At 41.4% G+C, this 14070-nt stretch overlaps 1 protein-coding gene across 2 annotated transcripts in view; it reads left to right on the forward strand.

Moving 5' to 3' along the window:
* The window catches only part of LOC122940929 (peroxisomal N(1)-acetyl-spermine/spermidine oxidase-like), a 110905-nt gene extending 98880 nt beyond the window's left edge, over positions 1 to 12025 (forward strand). For both annotated transcript variants that reach the window (XM_044297861.1, XM_044297862.1), the window contains exons 5-7: positions 3512 to 3624; positions 8960 to 9117; positions 11286 to 12025. In XM_044297861.1, coding sequence (XP_044153796.1) covers positions 3512 to 3624; positions 8960 to 9117; positions 11286 to 11435 — 421 coding nt within the window. In that variant the 3' untranslated portion in view covers positions 11436 to 12025. The remainder of the gene's footprint in view (positions 1 to 3511; positions 3625 to 8959; positions 9118 to 11285) is intronic.
* Positions 12026 to 14070: the final 2045 nt, after the last annotated feature.

Genomic DNA, 14070 nt, shown 5'->3' on the forward strand with positions numbered 1-14070 from the left:
GTTGTCGATCATACTTTATTGCATTACCTAGTCTACCCAATGCTAAAACTCTTGCGCAGGTGTTTGTCAACAACATCGTGAAACTACATGGCATCCCCTTTGATGTGGTGTCCAATAGAGGGACTCAGTTTGTTTCCAGATTCTGGAGAGCATGCTGTACTCATCTGGGTGTACAATTATCCTTCTCTTCGGCTTTTCATCTTCAGTCGAACGGACAGATGGAGCACACTAATCAGAATCTGTAGACTTACTTGAGATGTTTTGTTTCAGAGAATCTTCATTTTTGTCGTTAGCTGAGTTTGCTATAAAAAAATGAACACAGGAATCCACTGATAAGTCGCCGTTTTTTGGGGCATATGAACCTGTTGAGCCGTCCTCCTTGCCTCCCGCTCCTGTCATGGTGGACGGTAATTTAGAATTTCAGATCAGCAGGATTGTGAACTCCCGAGTTCCCCGGAGATCCCTCCAGTATCTCGTTCATTGGAGAGGGTACGGACCAGAGGAGAGGATGTGGGTTCCAGTGACCGATGTTAATGCTAGTCGTCTAGTGAGAGCATTCCACAGAGTTCATCCTGATAAGGTCGGTCCTGGGTGCCCGGAGGTCACCCGTAGAAGGGGGGGTAATGTCACACTGGTGACAGGTTTTAGGTCTGAAAGATTATCTGCACATTAGTGATCTGACAGCCTCTTTTGGTTTTGGTTTCACTTTGTCTGTGTGTTGCTTGTATGTCCACACCTCCTGTTCAGGTGTGGATCATGTAACCTTTACCTCCCCCTATTTAGTCTGGATAGCTTCATTTGGTTTTTGGAAGAGCTGGAGTGTGGTTCTAGTTGAAGTCCTGTTCATCCATCATCCATCACCCTCAGAAGTTAAGTGTTCCGCTTGTTGTATTCCCCCCCACCTTTGTTTACTAGGCCTCAGCGAGACGCTGGTTCCTTCACCAGGGAAGGAGCGGGTTGTCTCTGCCCTGTCATTACTATTAGGGCATCCGAGGGCCACCAGGGTTTTCTAGGTTCCTGTGTATGGGCATCTCTACCATCGAGAGGTGCCCATACAGATAGGTGTTATGGCCAGGAGCAGGATTTTATAGATGGTGACCCTTTTCCTTCCCTAGCGGTGAGGCCTAGTGTCTTTTCCCTTCCTTCTTGTTGTCTTTTGGTGTTCTCCCCTACTACATCAGAGACACTCTGGGACCTATTTACGATGACCCAGATCAGGTTTCCCTGGCCGAATCTAAGTTGCGTGGTTTGCGGCAGGGAAGGCGTTCTGCAGAGTCCTATTGCTCCTAATTTAGGAGTGGGGCAACCGATACGGAGTGGAATGACCCAGCTCTCCGTAGTCAATTCTGTCAAGGGCTGTCTGCGAACCTGAAGGACGCCTTGGCATTTCACGAAAATCCAGAATCATTGGAGGCAGCCATGTCTCTATCGGTACGTATTGATAGACTCCTGAGGGAGAGATCTAAAGTTCCTCTAGCCCGGGACGTACTATCATATGGGGAAGTGGTCTCTTCTGACACTCTGGGTAAAGAGACACTCAAGCTCATGTCTGGTGATGAGCCAATGCAATTGGGGCAAGTCACTCCTGGACCAGGTGATAAACATTTTAGGGTCAAGAAAAGACTTAGCTTTTTCTGTGGTAAAGGAGGACATTTTGTTAACGTATGTCCTTATGTTAAACTTCAAGGTGAAAAGGGGGGGGGGAAACCTAATGTGTTTAGTCCTCTTCTCACTCTTGGTAGTGTGGGTGGGGAATCTGAGAATGTACTTTTGTCATTTACCAGTAGTATCAAATTTCTCCTGCCTGCCAAGACAGACTCCAAAACTGTGGAAATTGAAGTATTTATTGTCAATGGGGCAGGGGTTAACCTAGTGGATGGCCAGTTTGTCCGTATGCATGGTTTGACAACAAGCGCGTTAGACAAAAATATTTCTGTGTTTGCGATTGATTCCACCCCTCTCTCTCAAAAGTGTCTGTCTCAAATGGTGCAGGACATTCGTCTAAAGGTGGGAGATTCTCATATTGAATCCATTTCATGTTTTGTGCTAGAGGGTTTGCCTTCTGCTCTGGTGCTAGCTTTTCCATGAATAACCAAACATAACCTTACCATCGATTGGCAAGCGAGACAGATTCTTGATTTGGAGTGATTACAGCCTTGACAACTGTCTCAGCATATCCTGAAGATTTTTTTATTGAACACACCATGTAAACATTCACAGTGCAGGTGGAAAAAGTATGTGAACCCCTAGACTAATGACATCTCCAAGAGATAATTGGAGTTAGGTGTCAGCCAACTGGAGTCCAATCAATCAAATGAGATTGAAGGTGTTGGTTACAGCTGCCCTGCCCTATAAAAAACACACACCAGTTCTGGGTTTGCTTTTCACAAGAAGCATTGCCTGATGTGAATGATGCCTCGCACAAAAGAGCTCTCAGAAGACCTACGATTAAGAATTGTTGACTTGCATAAAGCTGAAAAGGGTTATAAAAGTATCTCCAAATGCCTTGCTGTTCATCAGTCCACGGTAAAAGCACAAGAGCACCTGGATGTTCCACAGCAGTACTGGCAAAATATTCTGTGGACAGATTAAACTAAAGTTGAGTTGTTTGGAAGAAACACACAACACTATGCGTGGAGAAAGAGGCACAGCACATCAACATCAAAATCTCATGCCAACTGTGAAGTATGGTGGTGGGGGCATCATGGTTTGGGGCTGCTTTGCTGCGTCAGGGCCTGGACGAATTGCTATCATCGAAGGAAAAAGGAATTACCAAGTTTATCAAGACATTTTGCAGGAGAACGTAAGGCCATCTGTCCACCAGCTAAAGCTAAACAGAAGATGGATGTTGCAACAGGACAACGACCCAAAGCATAGAAGTAAATAAACAGAACGGCTTAAACAGAAGAAAATATGCCTTCTGGAGTGAACCAGTCAGAGTCCTGACCTCAACCAGATTGAGATGCTGTGGCATGACCTCAAGAAAGCGATTCACACCAGACATCCCAAGAATATTGCTGAACTGAAACAGTTCTGTAAAGAAGAATGGTCAAGAATTACTCCTGACCGTTGTGCAGGTCTGATCTGCAACTACAGGAAACGTTTGGTTGAAGTTATTGCTGCCAAAGGAGGTTCAACCAGTTATTAAATCCAAGGGTTCACATACTTTTTCCACCTGCACTGTGAATGTTTACATGGTGTGTTCAATATAAACATAGTAACATTTAATTATTTGTGTGTTATTAGTTTAAGCAGATTGTGATTGTCTATTGTTGTGACTTAGATGAAGATCAGATCACATTTTATGACCAATTTGTGCAGAAATCCATATCATTCCAAAGCGTTCACATACTTTTTCTTGCAACTGTATAACTTTTTTTTTTTTATTGCACTTGATGCTCTTTGCACTTCTGATTAGATGCAAACTGTATTTCGTTACCCGGTATTTATACATGTTTAATGACTATAAAGTTGAATCAAATCAAAATTCTGACATGTTTTGTTCTGCCAGGATGGGGCATGTGCTCTGTGGATTCATTGCTGGAGAGCAGTCTAAATATATGGAAACATTAACAGATGAAGAAATTTTATCAACAATGACAGATTTTTTCAGAAAATTCACAGGTAAATGATAATACATGACTCTAAGGCACACGGGCGAGTTTTCCCACGCGGTTGCAATGCGTGAGGTGAACGCATTGCACCCGCACTGAATCCGGAACCATTAATTTCTATGGGGCTGTGTACATGAGCGGTGATTTTCACGCATCACTTGTGCATTTTTCACGCAACGCAGGCCCCATAGAAGTGAATGGAGCTGCGTGAAAATCGCAAGCATCCGCAAGCAAGTGCGGATACAGTGTGATTTTTCACGCACAGTTGCTAGGAGACGATCGGGATGGGGACCCGATCATTATTATTTTCCCTTATAACATGGTTATAAGGGAAAATAATAGCATTCTTAATACAGAATGCATAGTACAATAGGGCTGGAGGGGTTAAAAATAATAATAATAATTTAACGCACCTTAATCCACTTGTTTTGACCATGTGATGAGCGCAGTGACATCATCAAAGGTCCTATTCCTACTGCACAGCAAAGATGAAGACAGAAGAGAAGCCGGGCTGTGAGAACAAGTGGATTAAGGTGATTTAAATTTTTTTTTTTAACCCCTCCAGCCCTATTGTACTATGCATTCTGTATTAAGAATGCTATTATTTTCCCTTATAACCATGTTATAAGGGAAAATAATAAAATCTATGCAACACTTAATCCAAACCTGAACTTCTGTGAAGAAGTTTGGGTTTGGGTACCAACCATGCCAATTTTTCTCACGCAAATGCAAAACGCATTACAATATTTTGCACTTGCATGGAAAAATCACGCATTTTCCTGCAACGCACCCGCATCTTATCCGGCCCAAAAACATGATGCCCGTGTGAAAGAGGCCTAGTTCCTCTATCTGTTTTTGAAGCTCCATTTCTGGTTAATTTAATTACCGTCTCTCTTGTAGGCGTTTTTACATTATTTCTTTTTTATTGCTAGAAATGATCTGTGAACAGATCTTTGATTGAAGAAATACAAAGGGATTTTCCTTTGAGCTGAATGCACTGAAAAAAAGTTCAGAGTGCATAAAAAGCTTTAAAAAAGTATTATTATTCACCTTAAAAGACTCAAATAGGGTAGTTCCATATTCCCCACATATAGAAAAGGGTGGTCCAGATGGGCAAACTCCCTTATACTCATTTAATGGTCATTGTTATTACATAAAAGGGGTTGTCTAGACATTACTAAGTGATGGCCTATCCCCAGGAAATCTACACAGCTCTGTGTTCGATCAGCTATTAATGGTCTATCATTAGTAAAGCCCAAACAATTGCTTTAATACCGTTTGCAGACCAATATTACCTTATAAACATGCACACAAAAGGTACCCATACAGATTAGTATAAAATTGGTCAAAAAAGATCGACCAAAAGATATAAAAGGCGTACAAAAGATTTTTCTAATTTTCTTTACAATAATCAAAGCCCAATGACTATCTATAGATGACCAGTCCCACCCAGTTCCCTTTGTGTCCACTCACCACTATTCATAGAAGCAATTCAGCATTTGGTAAAAGGCACTAGACTTAAGGTGGATTTGGGCAGATTACTGGAAACAAACAACAACCCGACAATCTGCTCATGTAAAGGTGCAGCTGATAACCTGATGAACAAGTAAATAAAAAAAATAACTATCGGGGGCATGGGCGTGGCTGAAAACGCACATACTAATAAAATATAATAATCTTTATCCCATATGGTGAACAGCGTAATGGAAAAAATTCCAAAATGACAAATTTGTTATTTTTTTCGTCACTTCACTTCTCCAAAAGAATTAAATTAAAAAGTGATCAAAGTCATACACACCCCATAATGATATGAAATCACCCCTCAAAATGAGCCCTTACACAACTCTGTACACATAAATAAAAAAATAAAAAAAGTTATGGGGGTCAGAATATGGCCATGCAAAGAGAATTTTTTTTAATTTTTTTAATTTTTTAAAGTAGTAAAACACAACAAAAACTATAAGAATGAGGTATTGCCATATTATGACTCGGGCATGGGTCAGTTTTATCGCAATGGGAATGGAGTAAAAACAAAACTCATAAAACTGTGGTAGAATTGCATTTTTATTCTCCAATTCCACCCTTTTTCGATTTTTACAGCTACATCGCATGCAATATTAAATGTTGCGATTAGAAAGTACAACTTGTACCACAAAAATCAAGCCCCCATATGGCTATGTGAACAGAAAATAAAATTAAAATATGGCTCTGGGAAGGCAGTGAATAAAAAATAAAAACACAAAAAAAGGTAAATTGCAAGGTCCTGAAAGTGTTAAAGGGGTTGTCTCACTTCAGAAAATGTCATTTATCATGTAGAAAAAGTTAATAGGCACTTACTAAAGTATTTTGTCAATATTATTTGCTTTGCTAGCTTTATTTTTACATTGCACTATACACTTCTCGTTTCCATGGTTATGACCACCCTGCAATCCAGCAGTGGTGGCCGTGCTTGCACACTACAGGAAAAAGCGCCATCCTATACACACTTCCTCGATCCTAGCCACCAGAAAGGTCAGCACTTTTTCCTATAGTGTGCAAGCACAGCCACTACTGCTGGCTTGCAGGGTGGTCATAACTATAGAAACTAGAAGTGTATAGTGCGATGGAAAAATTAAGTTTCTTCTTCCTAGCTGTCGTACATTTAGACCATTTTCTATGCCTAAAAGAGGCATAGAAAATGGTAAATGAGATGGGTCTGCCAGCCAAATTTCGGCGTATTTCTGTTTCATAAATGACCCCCATAGTGTATTTCTCATACACTCCAATGCTAATGCATTGAAGTTTCTGAGAGAAACAATCAGATGATTGCTTATTATAGTGCCCTATGATTTATATCAGTAAAGCAGGCTAACCTAACCAGTGCACTGGTTAGCATAAGATATCAGTTTTAGTCCAATCCTCATCCTTTGCCCACATTTATGAGAAAAATGAAGTTGTAACAAATAACAAGACTGATCCCTCATAAACCCATGCTGGTATGGTGTTATACACTTATTTTCATTGAGATACTCCAGGATAGCATCACTTAGAAAACCTTCAAACAGTTTACCCACAACAAGTTGGACTTACAGGCCCATAGCTTCCAAACCCTGTGTTTGAACCCTTTTTGAATATTGGCACCACATTTGCTAAGCGCCAATCCTGTGGAACACTCCCTTTCAATATAGAGTCCTTAAATATCAGAAATAAGGGTCTGTTTATTACAGTACTTAATTCTCTTTGGATAGGGAGGAGAAGCACAGCCCTGAGTGCCTGGGCTCCGGCAGAAAGTGGAGGGCTGCTTTAGATGCTGCTATCTCCTGAATGGTAGCAGCTAGAAACATGCAACTGCTCTTGTTTGAAAGCTGACATAACAGCTAAAGTCCAAGCACCAAAGGAGAAGTCGGGAATAATAGCGGGTAAAACCTGCTTTTACTTTCACTTTCAGCTTCATTCACAGCATCCTGATTTCTATCAGTGATATCTTCCCCTGTACTGAATGTATTACTGTCATTCTGGTATTGTCTGAAAGGTTGGACTGTCAGACTTTAAAACATATAAGGCCCATAGCTCTAGCTGGTACCAAACCAGAGATATCAGCAGCTAAAGCAGCCCCCCACCCTCGTCAGTGGGGAGGAGAATGAGGGAGCAGCTGCAGAGCTAAGAGGAGGAGAGAAAGATAGTAAAGTACCACACAGTGAACGCCATAAAAACATTCCACAAGATAATGTAAAAAAATTTAGTTTTTTATCTTTCCCCCTAAAAATAAAACAATAAAAGTTATTTAATACACTATATATTCCCCATAATGGTTCCTAAAAAAACCTATTGAGAGGCTAAAACAAATGCATACTGATATTATGTAATTGCAGGGCTTGTCTTTGGTTAGCTGTATGTGAGAGAATACACACTGCTCTGAGGTAGTGGGTGAGTTTATCTGCATTCTGATTGGTCCTGTTAGTTCATGTGAGGAGAGCAAGGGGTTATGGGAAGTGATGAAAATACAGGATGGCCTCAAGGACATGGCAAAGATCACCACAGGGAATGCAGCAGAGGCCATTTTAGGAAGATGATGAAATGGAGACACATAGAAATAGGGTTAAAGACATCAGAAAGGAAAAATTTACTGAAAAATAAAGCTTCATGAATATCACATATGTTAGGAATTTCATTTTTGGCAGTGAAATGGCAGTTATACTTTAAATATTGTAATGAAATCACATCACCACAACATAAACATGATAAAAAAAATGCATTTTATTGACATCAAAATGTAAACATGATTGGCGCAACACAAACAAGTTAAAAACAATGCTTTAGCGGCGGTCTGAGAACAGGATACAAACAAGAAAAGTGCCAGTGCAATAGTAAACAGACTGGTAGTACAGTTTCAAAAGAAGCTGTTACTTTAAGCATTACATATAACTAGGAGATAGAAAGCTATGGGCATCGGACTCACTTTCAGCTTCTGCGCATGCGCCCGGCACCCATAGCTTTCTATTGAGCATGCGCCGGATCTCGGAAGGTCGGGGACAGCAGAAGCCGCCCAGCGAAGTGAATATTGATGAGCTGGGCGGCGCTTCAAAATGGCGGTTGGGCTGAGGCTGGCTGGGTGCAAGTGGAGCTGAAACCCCGCCCCTTGGGCAGAAAGAAAAGGTTATAAAACGTGAGTTTACTGTAGTCATAATGTGGATAGGGGTTATACTTATATGTTTTTAATGCACATTAGAAGACCTGTGCATGGATATGTACAGCTAATTATGGTTATTGGGCCTGTCAGAGTTCCTTTAAGGTGGCTTATCTGGGTTCTCAGCTTTATGAATTATCAGAGAAGAAACAGCTTTGACCTGTCATACCTAATTTTGAACTCAAATGATTATTTTTATCCTTTAGGGGGCTGTGCACATTTGGGAGGGGGGAAGGTTTGGCAAACACCACCCCTCCTCTTGGCCAGACCTGTGAAGAGAAGCTTACTTACTTGCTCTCTAATGCGAGCTACTCGCTCCTTCTTTCCCTGGCCTTGGCTACTTTGCTTTGCTCCCTTGCTGTAAACATCCGGCATGACGTGGCTTGCAGCCAATTGCAGTGACCACCATGCATCACACGACCATCTGTCATGACATAAGCAGAGCAGGTCACCACTGGGGCCAGCGACTGACTGCAGATGGCATCAAACCGGACTGCAGCAGAAGCTGGGAGAGAAGGAACGAGAAGCCAGAATCAGAAAGCATGTAAGTACTTTGTAGGTTTCCCTTGACAGGTCTGGCCAAAAGGGAGACCCCCCCTTCCCCCAAATGTGCAAAGCCCCTTTAAACCACTCATTGAAATCCACATAAGCAAAAAATGATTGTTTTATTTGAATGCAGGGGATCCTGAACTGCCTCCACCAATCAGCATGGTGCGTTCTCAGTGGCATAGCCAGCCATACACTGGTGGCTCTTACAGTTACGTAGCAGTGGGCAGCTCTGGCATTGATGTGGACAATCTGGCAGAACCGCTACCCACAGACAAAGAAGTTCTCAAGGTAAAGTATATGTTTTTTCACTTTCGATTTTTATTGTATTTGCTATATAGAGTACTGTACTTGTGTACAAAGTAATTAGTTTCCACCTTCCTTTATAAAAAGAAAAAAATGTATAAAAACTGGCAACTGTAAAAGGATCAAAAGAACAGATGTTTATATTGCAGTATAATTATAAACTTTGGAGGTCTTTTATGAAATACGCCTAATATAGGCGCCACAATCTGCGACTTTTCCCCACTCAGCCCAGGTCTAAAAAAGTGGGCATGGTGTGGGAGGAGAAGTGGATGAGTCGGCGCCTCTACATAATTGCGGTGGATTCACCACCAGTGCAGGGCTTTATTAAGAACGGAATCAAAAATGCAGATCTTAATAAATGTGTGTTTATGTGGATTTTTACATTTTAGGTATTTTCCCTATTGAATGGCTTAGGCACAAAATACCAATTCTAACAAAAAGCACATTTATGCTGTGTTCAGAACTGACTTTAGTGGTTCTACTGGGCTTCCTGAATTTTAGATGGCAATAGATATATGGTAATTTCCCATTGTTGAATTTCTCAAAGCTTTAAAGGGGTTTTCTGAGACTTTGATACTGATAACCTATCCTCAGGATAGGTCATCAGTATCTGATCGGTGGGGGTCTGACACTCAGGACCCCCTGCGATCAGCTGTTTGATAAGGCTCTGGCGCTCCTGTGAGCACTGCAGCCTTCTCACAACTTACCAAGCTCAGTGCTGTACATTGTATAGAGGCTGTGCTTGGTATCTCGTTCAGCCTCATTGAAGTGAATGGGGCCGAGTAGTACCTCTGTCCAAACGTTGAGCACAGTATTGCAACTCCGCCCCACTGACTCCAGTAGAGGGGAGCAGCAATACCAGTCACAACCTATGCAGAGATGGTGCTGTTTTGGGAATAAAGGAGTCATGTTGTCATGTTTTTTCTAATCCTGGACAACCCCTTTTAAGTTTTGCAATAACAAAATATGCAGAATACAACCATGGAATTAGTGCAAGGTAATTGGCACTAAACAACAAAGTAAAAATTGTGGCAAAGAAACCAAGAAATTAGAACATATCAAAAATGCATAAAATGTATGATAAATATAAAAGCATCACTAAAGGGATTGTCCAACTTCAGATTGTTTTTTAAATACCCAACCCAGTGAGACCTGTCAAGGGAAGCATATTTACCTGCTCCACAATGCTTGGTTCCAGCTTGGTGGGTTCACTGATATCTTCACTACGCACAGGTGTAGTCCCTCAGCTACTCTGAAATAGCGGAGTGCAAAGCATGGGACTGCCTATCCGATAGTGATGGCCTATCTGTACCTCGGCACATCAGACTCTCCCCCAACAGCCAAACTTTCAAAAGCAACATACAAACCCACCTCTTCAGTAAAGCCTAATGCCTAAAATAAGTTTTCTGCCCCCACACTGCCAAATAAGCTGCTTTTACCTTCTGCCCTCATTCCTATGCACCACTGTACTTTTTATTAGATTACATATGTATATCCTCTTTTAGATGTACAGATAGATAGTGCTTTCAAATAACTAATAATAAACAAATAAATAGCCCATCACTTGTAAAATCCTGGACAATGCTTTAATATCTTTTCATAATTTGTAGTGATTGCACCTGTTAATTATAACACATTTCTTGTTACTTGCAGGGCATAAAATGCCACAGATATTGTGGGGGAGGGGATGTTGTATAGTCTCATCTGTGATCCTTGAACATTGCCAAGTCAGCATCTCTAGATTTGATACTATAATCCTACAAATAAGTTCTGTAAGGTGTTGTCATATGTAGCGGCCATCACACAGTCCAGCTGCGGCCGCAATGCGCTTATTATTATTGGCAATACGGTTTGCCTAAAAAATTTATGCCGATTAACAAACAGCAAAGACTGAGCACTTCTTTCATAAGCAAGTCCCAAGGATCTGTAGTGACAACCACTACCTCTGACAGCACCACAACTCTATTCCATTGAGTGGTGATGGTTTCGGCTGAGGCTCTTTTACGAATACTGCCACTGCGTGTCCAATGTTGGCATTAATACATGTGTCCTAATGTGTTAGAGACTTGAAGTTTGAAAAGTATTTTATGTGTTATATAAGCAAAAGAATGGTTTCTAATATGTGCTTAGTCCTAACTCTGTGTCTTCTTTAGCCATTGCAGGTTCTTTTTGCTGGAGAAGCCACAGAAAGAAACTTCCATTCGACAACACATGGAGCTCTTATGTCTGGTTGGAGGGAAGCACAGCGCTTGATTGACAGATATTCAGATCCTGGGGCCAATGTTAGCAAAGCTAAGCTCTAAAGATACATAGTCATCTAGAGTAAAAAATACAGCTCTAGTTATCAGTAAGGGCCACCGTGGTGGGGCCCTCAATCATACCTTTATCACTTAAGAGTATTCTGTGGTCTGCACCTCCTTGGTTGATCTTCTGGGGCTAGGAATTAATACTTGACACAGAAGAGGGATCCTAGTCGAGAATTCACATCTTCAAAGAGTATGTCCGGTACTCAAAAATGTTTGATCAAAGGCCCAAACTGTATTGATCCTTCTATAATTTTAGTAGGCTAAATATTTTATTAACCTTGATGTTTGCTGTAATTGTGTTATGGCCTTAGGGAGGCAGTAGCTCAGTGACGAAAGGTGAAGCCTATAAAAAATAAAAGACTTTACACCAAATCTGCTTGTGGTCTTGGTTACTGGACTCTCAGTGGTGTGTGTTCCCAAATAGTTTCATTCTTCATGTGTCACGTGGATAGGAGATTAATGGGTTATCCCTTGGAACAACATTTAATAATTACATCCGTTTTACTGGTTGTATTACAGAAAGAGATTCTACACATTTTTCTGTGATCTTTGACTACTAACTTCAGAGGATTACATTATATAATGCAGTACTTTGTACATTTCTTTCTCATTAAAAATGTAAAGAATTGCTTTATGTGATGAATTTACTGATGTTTTTATTTGTTGTAATATCTTTTTTACTTAAAGGGGCTGGCCCTTAAAGCTGGCTCTTGGCTATTTTCAGAACTTACCAAGTGGTGAACGGAGGGTGGCCACACATGTGCAGTTGCTCTCTGTTCATTTAGGGAGCCCCATTCTGGAGACATTATACAAGTGCTGGAAGAGGGCAGTGAGGTGTTAGGGGCTCCTACAGCTATTTCCGAGCTCAAATGGTTGGGTGCAGGAGAAGTAGGAGAGCTGTGATGAGAAAGCCCCCAGGATGAACTAGTTGACTACTGGGGGAAGCAGCAAGTGCATCCATGATGGTAGGTGGTGGTCTAAGTAATTAGTTGTCAGCAGTGACTAGTACAGGATAGTCTTTTGGCTGAAATGGCTCTATTAATGTCATTGAGGCAGTAGGGGGTACAGGAAAGTTGCTATGTGCCACATGAGGCTACTGGTGAAGTAGTGATGGCTGCACCCTGACCCCAAGAACAGGCATTGTCAAGGGTACGTATCCTGCAGTTGCAGTCCCTGAGGCCACATACAAAGGAATGGGTGAGATGCATTGCTGTCGAGTAATTCTCATAGTATGGAATGGGAAAGGAGTAGTACATATGTAGCCATCATGGGGGTTTGCACCCTCCGGAAGTAACAAAGTGTAGCTGCACTCTCCCTTCAGCTCCACTAATCCCTGAGGTGAGTAAGCGGTGGCAGAGTCTACTACTGTGGCCCGAAGATTGATTGCTACATGCAGGCCTATCACACAATGGCTTGGTAGTCACATTCTCAAGTTCGGTGCTGGAAAGGCCAGAGTAGAAGTAGAGAGAGCCTTCTGCAGGAGTAGGAAGGCATTGAAGCAGGTAGGCATTGAAGAAGATGCCAGGTGGCCATCTTGGTAGTATGCCGTCTCTTTCTGAAAGGCCGTATGTAAAGACAGCGATTGGCAGGTCAAATATTGTGCAATTTTCCCATGAGGAGAAGTAGAAAGAGCCTGGGACCTGGTCCTGTGCTTTTTGGTAGCTTTCCCCATGAGTCAAGGGTGAATGCCAGTAGACTGCTGGAGGAGATGGCGAAACTCACATAAAACACAACCTCATGCTTCCATGACTGGTCAGGCCCCTCAGCTATACTAAATGCAATTACAAAAGTACTCAGATCCAGGTGCAGGTTTGAAAACTGTAGAAAAATGTTTTTCTGGGACAACCTCTTTAAAAAAAAAGTTTGAAGAGGCTTCTATTAAAGCTGTAACTGATCATTACTAAGGAAAGTCTGTCTTCAGTCTTCAGAGGTTTACTGAGCACTAAGGCCTCTTTCACACAAGCATGACGGATTAGGTCTGGATGCTCTCAGGGTGCGTTCAGTGAAACTCGCATAATGTCTGCAATTGCGTTCAGTTGTTCAGTTCTTTTATGTGTTTTTCACACGTGTGATAAAAAAAACCTGAAGGTTTACAAACAACATTGCGTTTTTCACTGAAGCTCCATTCTCTTCTATGGAGCCAGGGCTGCGTGAAAAACGCAGAATATAGAACATACTGCGTTTTTCACACAACGCAGAACTGATGCGTGAAAAAAAACTCATGTACACAGACCCATTGACATGAATGTGTCAGTGATTCTTTACATCCTGTTTTCTAGTAGAAAGAAACAACGTTTAACAAGTTTTTCCATAAGTTTTATACAGGTGACCTCATTATCTGATCGGCAGAAGTCTGACACCGCATTAGTGTTGATTGCGAATATTCTAATGGCAAATTAAAATTTGTGAATATCCAGAATATAGTGCTATATATTCGTAATCGCAAATATATTATTTTTTTTCAGGCATCAGCAGTACCCATGGTCCCTCACTGCTTCTTGCTTGTGGGCCAATGAGAAGGCTGCAATATCTTTGACTTTAGGAGCAGTGTTGATTGCGAATTTTAGTATTGCCGATTTTCACAATCAAGAAAATAATGACTAGAGATCATGAATTCTCAAATTTGCTAATT

The sequence above is a fragment of the Bufo gargarizans genome, chromosome 6 (assembly GCF_014858855.1).
Source record: "Bufo gargarizans isolate SCDJY-AF-19 chromosome 6, ASM1485885v1, whole genome shotgun sequence".
Classification (NCBI taxonomy): domain Eukaryota; kingdom Metazoa; phylum Chordata; class Amphibia; order Anura; family Bufonidae; genus Bufo; species Bufo gargarizans.